The 12,234-nt window shown below is 36.0% G+C and overlaps 1 protein-coding gene across 1 annotated transcript in view; it reads right to left on the reverse strand.

Annotated features, from left to right (window-relative positions):
• GPM6A (glycoprotein M6A) overlaps positions 1–12,234 on the reverse strand; it is a 96,123-nt gene that overhangs the window by 19,387 nt on the left and 64,502 nt on the right. The window contains exon 4 of the mRNA XM_042782269.1: positions 6,730–6,883. Coding sequence (XP_042638203.1) covers positions 6,730–6,883 — 154 coding nt within the window. The remainder of the gene's footprint in view (positions 1–6,729; positions 6,884–12,234) is intronic.

Genomic DNA, 12,234 nt, shown 5'->3' on the forward strand with positions numbered 1-12,234 from the left:
AACCTTAGGTTTGTCAGCCTCAGTAGCCAGCTGTCCTCATGAAGAAAAGCCTTCATCTTCAGTGGGCTGGGAGCAGGAGCCCATGCCCATGGTTGAGGGGCTTTCACTCAGCCCCTAGAGCCTGGCACTTTGAACTCAGATTTAAAGCCTCCAAACTGTAAGAGGATAAACTCCTGTTTGTCAAAGCCATCTCACTTGCAGTATTTTCTGTTAGAGCAGCACAGAGGTAACCAATACACATTCTCATTTCTAGGACCTGTAAATATGTTATTGCATGGCAAAGGGTAATTAACATTGGAAAAGAATGGTCAGAGAGATGCAATATTATTGGCTTTGACAGAAAAGGAACTGCTACCATGGTAAAGCAAGTATACAAGGTCACATAAATAAATAAATAGCAAACCTCTAAAAAAATTATGAATTCTGGTTTTAGATAGTGTATTTATTTCCTGTTGCTCATATTACCACAAATTTAGTGGTTTATAACAACATAATTTCATTTGTTACAGTTATGGAGGACAGAAGTCTTAAATCTAGGTTTGGGCAGGGCTGCATTTCTTTCTGGAGGATCTAGAAGGAGAGTCGGATTCCAAGCTTTTTTCAGCTTCTAGAGTTCACCCACATTCTTTGGCTCTTGGTCCTTTCTCTCTATCTACAAATCTAGTAATACTGAATCTTTCTGTGCCTTTCTTCCTTAGTCATATTTCCCTCTTACTGACTCTACTCTTATACGTTTAAGGACCTTTGTGACTATAATGGGCTAATAAAGATAATCCAGGATAATCTCCCTATTTTAAAGTTAGTTGATTATCAACCTAAATTCAGCCTACAACTTTAATTCCTCTTTGACATGTAACTAAACATATTCATAGGTTCCAGGAATTAGGTATGTTTGAGAAGGTATTATTCAATCAACTACATATATTGATGGTTTATTTAAGATTATGGTGAAGGAGGGGCTTGTGAATTTTTATTTTAAAAGTGTTTACTGAAAAAGGATTGCAGCAAGATTCAGAACACTTCACATTCAATCACAGCACGGCCTGCTAAATAGCTTTATCCTTGCAAAATTTATTTAATCTCTAAGGATTCCATTTATTTCAGATCACACAATGGGACTGTAGATTAATTAAGTCCATTTGTAACAGTCTGTGGTCCTAAGATATATTCTGTACTTAATTATACAGAGCATAATACATATTGTATAGTCTAAGTCTCAATATACTAAGAAAATTAAGTTAATTTTGATATCGCAAGAATCTGAATACATTGTTGTTGTTAGGTACCATTAAGTCCACTCCAAATCATAGCAATCCTACATACAATGGAATGAAACACTGTCCAGTCCTGCACCAGCCTCACAATCCTTGCTATACCTGAGCCCATCATGGCAGCCTCTGTGTCAATCAATCTCATTGAGGGCCTTCCCCTTTTTCACTTACCCTCCACTTTACCAACCATTATATACTTGACATCATGAGCAAAGTAGGTGAGAGAAAGTCGGACATCCTCATTTCCAAGGAGCATTCCAGCTGCTCTTCCTCCCGGACAGATTTGTTAGTTCTTCTAGCACTCCCATGGTACTTTCAGTATTCTTTGCAACACCAAACTCAAAAGTATCAACTGTTCTTCAGTCTTCCTTATTCATTGTTCAGCTTTCACATGCATATGAGGTGATTGGTACACCTTAGTCTTCAAAGAAACATCTTTGCTCTTCAGCACTTTAAAGAGGTCATTTGAAGCAGATTTTTCCTGTGCAATGCATTGCCTGATTTCTTGACTGCTGCTTCCATTGATGTTGATTATGGAACCAAGTAATATGTAATCTTTGACAACTTCAATCTTTGTCCATTTATTCTCATGCTGCTTATTGGTCCAGTTGTGAGGATTTTCATTTTCTTTATGTTGAGGTGTAATCCATACAGCAGACTATACTCTTTTATCTTCATCAGTAAATTCTTCATGTCATCTTCACTTTCAGCAAGCAAAGTTGCGTCATCTCTCTATCACAGGCTGTTAATGAGTCTTCCTCCAATCCTGATGCCATGTTCTTCATAAGCTCCAGCTTCTAGGATTATTTGCTCAGTACACAGATTGAATAACTATGATGAAAGGATACAACTTTGACACACTCCCTTCCTGACTTTAAACCATTCAGTATTCCCTTGTTCTGTTCAAACAACAGTCTCCTGGTCTATGTAAAGGTTCCTCATGAGTACAATTAACTGTTCTGGAATTCCCATTCTCCTCAATGTTAGACATAATTTGTTATGATCCATACAGACCAATGGTTTTGCATACGCAATAAAACACAAGTAACCATATTTCCAGTATTCTTTGCTTTTAGCTAAGATCTGTCTGACATCAGCAATCCTATCTTTCATTCCACATCCTCTTCTGAATCCACCTTGAATTTCTGGAAGTTTCCTGTCAATATATTGCTACAACCATTTTTTAATTATCTTCAGCAAGCTTTACTTGTGTGTGATATTAATTATTATTATTTTTTTTAATAACTTCCACATTCCATGGGATCACCTTTCTTTGGATTGGGCACAAATTTGAACTTCCACTGAATTGGCCAGATAGCTGTCTTCCAAATTTCTTGGCATAGACAAGTAAGTGCCTCCGGCTTGCCATCCATTTGTTTAATAATTTCAATAGGGATTTCGTCAATTCCTGGAGCCTGGCTATTTGCCAACTCCTTCAGTGAAGCTTTGACTTCTTCCTTCTATATCATTGGTTCTAGATTATATCCCACCTCCTGAAAAGGATGAACATCAACCAATTCTTTTTGGTACAGTGACTCTGTGTATTCTTCCATCTTCTTTTGATGTTTCCTACATCATTCAATATTTTGTCTATAGAATCTTTCAACATTGCAACTGAAGGCTTGGATTGTTTCTTCAGTTCTTTCAGCTTGAGACATGCTGAGCATGTTCTTCCCTTTTGGTTTTGTACCTCCAAGTCTTTGCACATTTCGTTATAATAATTGACTTTGTCTTCTCAGGCTTCTCTTTGAATCTTCTGTTCAGCTCTTTTATCTTGTCATTTCTTCCATTTGCTTTAGCTACTCTCTGTTCAAGGGCAAGTTTCAGAGTCTCTTCTGACATCCATGTGGTACTTTCTTCCTTTCTTGTCTTTTTAATGACCTTTTGCTTTCTTCACAGATCATGTTCTTGATGTAATCTCACAATTCCTCTAGTTTTCAGTCATTGGTGTTTAATGAGTCAAATCTATTCTTTGGATGGTCTCTAAATTCAGGTGGGATATAATCAAGCTCATGGTTTAGTTTTCATTGACTTTTTTTTTAAATTGTCTTCAGCTTCAACTTGAACTTGCATACAGGCAGTTGATTATCTGTTCCATAGTCAGCTCTTGGCCTTGTTTTGGCTGAAGATATTAGTTTCTCTATCACCTCTTTCCACAGATGTTGTTGTTGTTGTTATGTGCCATTGAGTCAGATGACTCATAGCGACCCCTCCTTGGGTTGCCTGGCAGTATCACTATGGAAATAGATTGCCCCACCTTCCTTCCAAGGAGTGGCTGGTGAATTTGAACCGCCAGTCTTCTGGTTAGCAGTCAAGTACCTTAGGCATTATGTTACCAGAGCTCCTATGTAGTAGATCCTATGTAGTGGATTTGATTCCTGTGTATTCCATCTGGTGAAGTCTCCGTTGATAGCTGCCATTTGTGTTGTTGTGAAAACGTATCTGCAATGAATAAGTCATAAGCTCTTGGTATTGAAAAATTCTATCATGCGATCTCCAGCATCATTTCTATCACCCAGGCCATATTTTCTAGCTACTGGTGATTATTCTTTGTTTCCAACTTTTGCATTCCAATCACCAGTAGTAATCAGCACATCTTGGTGGCATGTTTTGTCAATTTCAAACTGTAGAAGTTTGTAAAAATCTTGCTGTGGTAGTTGGTGGGTAAATTTGAATAGTAGTAGTATTAACTGGTCTTCCTTGTAGGTATATGGATATTATCCTATCATTGACAGCACTGAATACATTAAGAAATAACAACAACAACAAAAAGTATAAAATAATGGCAAGCTCTGGTAGCATAGTGCCTAAGGCATTTGACTACTAACCAGAGGAGTAGTGGTTCAAATCCATCAGCCACTCCTCAGAAGGAAGGTTGAGTAATCTACTTCCATAGTGATATCAACTCGGAAACCCAAGGAGGGGTCGCTATGAGTCAGGGCTTACTCGAAGGCACATAACAACAACAACAACAACAGTCATCTTTTTAAGATTATTTTGCATTGCCTTTAGAAATCAAAAGGAGTTCTGATGATGTAGTGGTTAAAACATCCGACTGCTAACCCAAAGGTCAGTGGTTGGAACCCACTAGCTGCTCCATGGGAGAGAGATAAGGCCGTCTGTTTCCATAAAGATTTAGTCTTGTTAACTCTATGGGACAGTTCTACTCTGTCCTATATGGTCTCTCTGAGCCAAATTCAATTGGGTGACAGTGGGTTCGGTTTGTTTGGGGTTAGAAATCAAACATGGGAAAAATTTAAATATTTCTCTAGAGTTACCCATTTTTTTTCCAGTTTAAAATATGCTTTGATAAAGTAAAAACTTTCTAAGGATTTATTTCACCTATTCTCACTTAACCACTACAAAAGAAATAAAATTCTTCCAGTTGAAAATATGCTAAACTTAAATAGTATATTCTTGAAAATATTGACCATTCACATTAAATAGACCATCTATCCCAGTGGAGACACTTTTAGGAGAGAAAAATATGAAAATATTGACCATTCACGTTAAAGAGACCATCTATCCCAGTGGAGATACTTTTAGGAGAGAAAAATAAGGCTCTGAGAGTAGAGTTGACAAATTAGTGACAAAAGTAATGGACTCTCAGTTAAATTAGAATTTTGATAAACAGCAAATACATTTTAGTATAAGTATGTCCCATACTATATTTGAGAAACTTCCTTTAAGTAGAATTATGTGCCACACAATAATCTTGCAACGTACTTATACTAAAAAAAAAAAAAAAAATCCTTGTTTTCTGAAGTTCAAATTTAACTGGGAGTCCTATATTTCATTTGGCAATGATATGTCAGAGACTTCCCACATCTTTTTAAATTTTAACTTTTAGGATCAGCAAAATAAAAGTCATTAGGGTGACAAACTGAAGCCAAAGACATGGTTTTCCAAGGAGCTGGTCTCCAGTGATCTCCATCAAAAATTGCTGAGATATTCTTGTTCTGTGTTTACAAGGATCAAGATTCCAAGAGTAAAATATTCCCAAAATAAGAGCTGTCCATATTTTCTTATTTTTTTGGTGAACAATTTCATCCAGAGGTCAGATCATCCTACTTTTTATTTAGAGCAGACGGCAGTGGGTTTTGAGAGCTTCTGTTAGCAGCATGGTAGTGGTCATTGTCCTGGAATACATACCTAGTTATCTATAGAATAACTATGTTATATTGTACAGTCTGTCACAGTATATCTGTAGAGCCACAAGGCCTTCAGATACTACTGAGTAAAATATTTCCCACTTTTCTGAGGTCTGTGCAAATCTCATTAGAGAAGAAGAGTTAGAGCACCTCCAGATATTACTATATATGCTTTTAATATCTTCTGAGTGAAAAAGTCCATTTGTACATGTGTATTTATAAATCTTTCATAAATCCGGTAGCTCCCATGTTTTTACCAATAAAAAAGAGAATCTCAAATAAACTAGGTGATATTAGACTAACTTTCTTAACTTCTACATCAATTGTTTCAATATGAGAGGAAGTTGATTTACGATTAAGAGTACAGACTCTGAAACAGACTCTGAAACTACACTGCCCGGCTTGCATCCCAGCTCTGCTACTTTCTAACTGTATAACTTTGGGCAAGTCATTTAACTTCACTGTGCCTCAGTTTCCATATATATAAATATAGATAGAAAGTTAATAATAAGACCCAACATACAGACTTGTGAGAATTAAACAAGTTAACATATATTTAAAAAAAAATGAGTCAATTCCAACTCACAGCAATCCCCATTGTGTTTCTGAGGCTGTAAGTCTTTATGGAAGTAAACTGCCCCATCTTCCTTCTGCAGAGCAGCTGGTGGGTTTGAACTGCTAACCTTCTGTTTAGTAGCCAAGTGCCTTATCCACTGTACCACCAGGGCTCCTTAACATATATAAAGTACTTACAAAATAGTCTACACATTTAAGTCTATATGCATATGGATAACTATTGTTATGACATGAGGTTTTAGTTCTCAAAAAAGAATAACCAAAAAGGGTTGCTGACCTTTTGTTTTAAAAAAACATTGTTTCATTTCTTCATTATTACATACTGTTTTGTATTTTTCCTCCTATTTCAGAATACATGAAGTACATAATTCTTAGGTTATCTTTAAATTGGATTTCATGATTTGTACTGTTTATCAAAGGAGGACTAAAAGGGGATATTGCCATCATATTGAGTTTGGAAAAGAGCCAAGGAGGCCGAAAAGAGAAATTACAACTGTAACCTGCCAATTCCAGGAAATGCAATCAGAAAGCCTGTTTTTATAGACATGTATAAATGATCATGTTGTGATATCAACTTCCTCTCCCCCTTGATTTCCCACTTATTTAAATTAAAAGGCATATATTAAAAGTGAAAGATAAATTTATTCCTTTGGCAAAAGAAGTAATGATAGTCCCAAACTGTTTTATACTATCTTAGAGGTAGTTATCTCTGTAAAACAATATCCACATACCAAATGGACGAAGGTCCAAGCAGAGATTTGCTCCCTCAACTAAGGTGGTGTTCCGGCAGATGGTCCACAGATTGAAGTACATGTAGACTGGCAATGAAGTGAAAACTGTGACTCCCAGCCACGCCAACATGAAAAGGTACGTCAGCATAATAAACTGCAACAGAGAAAAAGTGAAGAGAGGACCATATAATCTACTGGAAAATAAAAATTTTGTGTTTAATCTACAGAGTGCTATATATAAGGTTTTAAAGACAATGTCACATATTATTAGCACAACAATAGTAGGGACTATAGCATGGGAGGCTGAGAGAAGGTGAATACGAAGGTTTATGAGAATAAGCCTGCTGGAAAAATTGCATCTTGGCAGAGGATCTGATGCACAAGGGAAAAAAAATAGCTCATTTGCATTTTGAGCTGAATGCCTGCTTCATCCATGTCTTTATCTTAAAAATCATCATACATTTTTCAAATGTCAGAAAATGGGGAATTTTTCAAAATAAGTTAAAATCCCATCAATAAATTTACATTACACTTAAACTGACATCATTCATATCATGAATATTTAAACTATGAACACGTTTACAATTAACATTATAAATGTGGTGATTCTCAAATCATTTTAGTATATTTTGATAATAATATGTATCTCCAGTTCCACTCCCCCTTTTTGATACATTTTTTTAAATTTAAGTCTTCTTTCTTGCATGTTTACTTTGATATTGTTATAGAAACATATGTTTTTAAATTTGAAAAGAAATTTTCTTATTTCAGAAATATTTTTAATATTTATAAAGTGTATCAAAAGGTTGTCCATAATCCTTCTCTTGTTCAGTATAGATTTACAAGGATATTTAATTCAAGAGTGGTTTAATTGCTGGATGAGAAAACAGATCCAAGTTTCAATGAGTGGATGAATAGCTGGTAGAAGATACATGTGTTAATGTTATCTTAAATTACTTACCAACTATATTAATCCATACTATATATACATATGTGTGTGTGTATTTGTGTGTGTATATGTATGTGCACACATATATATGTGTATGTATATATATATACACACACACATACACATTGTAAATATTTAGTATGGATTAATGGTATATATATTGCCAAATATATGTATACATACATATAATTGCTGATATAAATAAACTCTCTTTAATATTCTCAGCTAACAGATGTTTTAACAAATGTATTTCTATACAAGGGGAAAAGAATGAAGGAGGGAGTACATAGATCAGCAAAAACCTTGAGGTTTAAATACAGCGCTAAAATTCTCACATTGTAAAAGATGACTGTTTTTGTTAAAGCAAGTCATATGTCATTCAATTATTAGTTTATTTTTCATGATCATAAGAATAATTCACTATATGAAATGGCCATGCAGGTAAAAACCACCCAAAAATAGAGAAGTACGTTGTTATTGTTGTTGTTAGATGTCATTGAGTGAACTCCTTCTCATAATGACCCTATGCACAACAGAATCAAACACTGCCAGGCCCTGTGCCATCCTTACAATCTTTGCTGTGCGTGAGCTCATCGTCACAGCCATTGTGTCAATGCACCTCATTGAGGATCTTCCCCTTTTCCATTGACCCTCTGCTTTACTAAACATGATATCCTTCTCCAAGGACCGATCCCTTCTGACAACACGACCAAAGTACATGAGCTTAAAGTCTGACCATTCTCTCTTCTTCTAACGAGTATTCAGGCTGTACTTCTTCCAAGACAGATTTGTTTGTTCTTTAGTCAGTCCATGACATTTTCACCAACACCACAATGCAAACACATCAATTCTTCTTTGAACTTCCTTATTCATTATAAAGCTTTCACATGTATATGAGGCAAGTGAAAATACCACCACTTGGGTTATTGTTGTTGTTGTTATTTGCCGTAGAGTCGGCCCGACTCATAGCCACCCCTCCTTGGGTTTCCGAGGCAGTATCACTACGGAAGTAGGATTGCCCAACCTTCCTTCCGAGGAGTGGTTGGTGGGTTTGAACCGCCAGCCTTCTGGTTAGCAGTCAAGTGCCTTAGGCACTATACTATCAGAGCTCCTACCACTTGGGTTAGGCACACCTTAATCTTCAAAGTGACATCTTTGCTCTTTAACATTTTAAGAGGTCTTTTGCAGTATGTTTACCCAGTATAATATATCTGATTTCTTGAGTGTTGCTTCCATGGGCACTGATCATAGATTCAAGTAAAATGAATTCCCTGACAATTTCAATTATTTCTCCATTTATCATGATGTTGCTTATTGGTCCAGTTGTAAGGATTTTTGCTTCTTTATATAGAGGTGTAATCCAACTGAAGACTTTAGTCTTTGATCTTCATCAATAAGTGCTTCAAGTTATCTTCACATTCAGCAAACAAAGTTGTGCCGTCCACAGGTTGTGAATGAGTCTTCCTTCAATACCGATGCCATGTTCTTCTTTATATAGTCCAGCTTCTCAGACTGTCAGCTAAACTCTATTTGACATTAGCAATGATATCCCTTGTGCCACACCCTCTTCTGAATCCAGTTTGAATATCTAGCAGTTGCTTGTCACTACAATGCTGCAAATGTTTTTGAATTATCTTCAGCAAAATTTTACTTGCAGGTGATACTAATGATATTGTTCAACAACTTCCACATTCTGTTGGAATGGGCATAAATATGGATCTCTTCCAGTCAGTGGGCCATCTAGCTATCTTCCAAATTCTTGTCATAAACAAGTGAGCATCTCAAATGCTAAGAGAGTTATCCTGCCAATGTAGTATTAATCCTACTCAAGTATCAGAACTTAAAATATAGATTATCCATAAAGAGTTGCCAAATAAGCCAAACAAGATCACCACTAACAATTTTTCTGTCACGATTTCTACTTTTGATTTGTTTCATCTGAAGCTTGCTAATTAATTCTCAGTATCAGTGAATAATAGTACCCTTCTCTGCCACTACTTTTATATGTGAACTTCTGATTTTCATATTGTCTACCGATAAAACACATACACTTTTTAGGAAGAAAAAAGCCAGAAGGCATTTTTGGAAGTACATTTCTGTGGCATAGTGCCCAAGGCATTTCACCGCTAACCAGAAGCTTGGTGGTTCAAACCCACCAGCCACTCTTCAAAGGGAAGTTTGGGCAATCTAGTTCCATAGAGATACCACCTCAGAAACCCAAGGAGGAGTCACTATGAGTCAGATTGGACTTAATGTTAGTGAGGTGTTTTTTTTTTTTCTTCCAATTATTGATTGACTTATTCATTTATTCTTTCAATCCCCAAAGGAGATTTAAAAAAGTAACACGTATTCGTTATTGAACCCCACAAATCAAGGCCAGATTAAGACTTGTGAGAATCTAGAATACTGAAAATTTGTGGTGCTCTGTTTACTCACACATTGGAATGGGATATGCCAGTTATGTGTATGTGTGTATGTGTGTGTCCTAGTTTTCCATGATGTTTCTATGATACTAATGATTGAGTGCAAAAATGGCACATGTCATTTTAGTAGAATGAGGTGAACTGGATTATAAACATTTTAGTGGATATATAGTACTAAGATTTTACTATATACCATATTTTCTACAAAAAGAATATTCCATGACAAAGAAAATGAGTCAGTGAAGTTAGTTGCTTCGACAATCAATGTAAAATTATGTAACCTCTTACAATGAAAAACTGACTTTCAACAATTATGCTTTAAATGGCTTATACTTCAATTTGATTCTTGTTTCATAATAGATACTATAATTACAGACTAACAGATGAAAAGACATCATAAATGAAAATTTAACAATCATAAAACAATATTACAATGAATTACTATATTTCCAGCAATATATCAGTGTTTCACTACTAATCATAAGATTTTCAGTGACTAGTTTTTCAAAAGTAGATGGCCCTGTTCCTCTTCCCAGTCTGTCTTAGTCTGGAAGCTCCACTGAAACCTGTCCACCATGGTGACCCTGCTGGTACTTGAAATGTTGGTGGCATAGCCTCTAGCCTCACAGCAACACTCAAGCCACCACAGTATGACAAACCGACAGACAAATGGATATCATGTTTGTTAAAGTGGAGGGCCAGAGAAAAAGGGGGAAATCTTCAATGAGAAGGAATGACACAGCTGTTGTGATAATGGACTCAAGCATAGCAAGGATTGTGAGGATGACACAGGACCAGGTAGTGTTTTGTTGTGTTGTACATAGGGTCACCATGAGTCAGAACCAATTTGAAAGCACCTAACAACAACAACAACAACAACAACTATATTTTATTTTTAGATAGCCCTTTCATCTCTAACATGTTATAATTAAAAACACTTCTTGCTATTCTTTGCTCTCACATATTGTCCAATTATTTCATCACAATGAAGTTGCTGAGCAATACCTACTTCCATACATAGGAAAGATATTAAATTGAGTCTTTCTTGAATTTTTGTACTCTGAGAGTCTTTGAGTCTCATTTTGGATGAAAAATGCACATTCTGTTGCAGTTTGTGCTCATTAAAATGAGGAATTTGTGTAAAGCAATTTCAACATTGAAAATTATGCACTGTATTTTATCTTCCATTATGGAATCATATATATATACATGAGTAAAATTTGTCTTTGCTGAATCTGTAAACTTAGTTCTCATGTAAGAATGCAATTGTTGCATTTCTCCATAAAGGTTTGCAGGTAAGTCATCAGGATAAGCCTAAATTAATTTTTGGAATACCTTCATGCATTCTTCATCAGGTATATTCACATTGTTTAAGAAACAAAATGTATTTGAACAAACTTCATATATACTGTTGTCCTTCTTTTTATGCAAGATTCAAATATGTCAATGATGGTATAGTACCTAGTTAAGCAAAACTGACCTCTGGCACTAAATGATAAGTGTGGAGTACTTCCACTTGTTTATTTTTAATGCTCTTCAATGAGGAACTGATTGATAATCAGTGTTTGGCAGTATTTTCTTTTCCTGTTTTCAAAATTCTCTCTTAAGTTATGTAAATACACTGTTAATCACTGATAAAAATCTTTGCATGTCTTTATATTTACTTTTGAATCTTGGAGACAGGACTTGTTCAATGAAAATGCTACATTATATTATTGTGTATAACCAGCATAAATATATATTCTAGCATCAGTGAGCCAGGCGCTGGCAGGTGGGTGTTGGAGCACCTGGGGGCAGTGTCAGTAAGCATCAGCAAGCTGAGCACTGGCAGGTGGAGGGCCTGGGGGAGGCACAGGTGAGCCAGTAACTGGCAGGTGGATGTGGGCTGGGATGTGAGCTAAATAGTTTGGAACAACTAAAGGAGACAAACTTGTCTGTCAATTTGTCTTAAGGTGGTGGCTTGGATGTTGCTGTGAAGCTGAAGTTTATACCACTAGTGTTTGAAATGCCAGCAGGGTTACCCATGGTGGACAGGCTTCATTGGAGCTTCCAGACTGAGATAGACTTGGAAGAAGGAAGAGGCCATCCACTTCTCAAAGAACTGACCAGTGAAAACTTTATCAATAGCAGTGA

This window comes from Orycteropus afer, unplaced genomic scaffold (genome assembly GCF_000298275.1).
Source record: "Orycteropus afer afer isolate SDZICR_OR568_19922 unplaced genomic scaffold, OryAfe1.0 scaffold00278, whole genome shotgun sequence".
NCBI lineage: Eukaryota > Metazoa > Chordata > Mammalia > Tubulidentata > Orycteropodidae > Orycteropus > Orycteropus afer.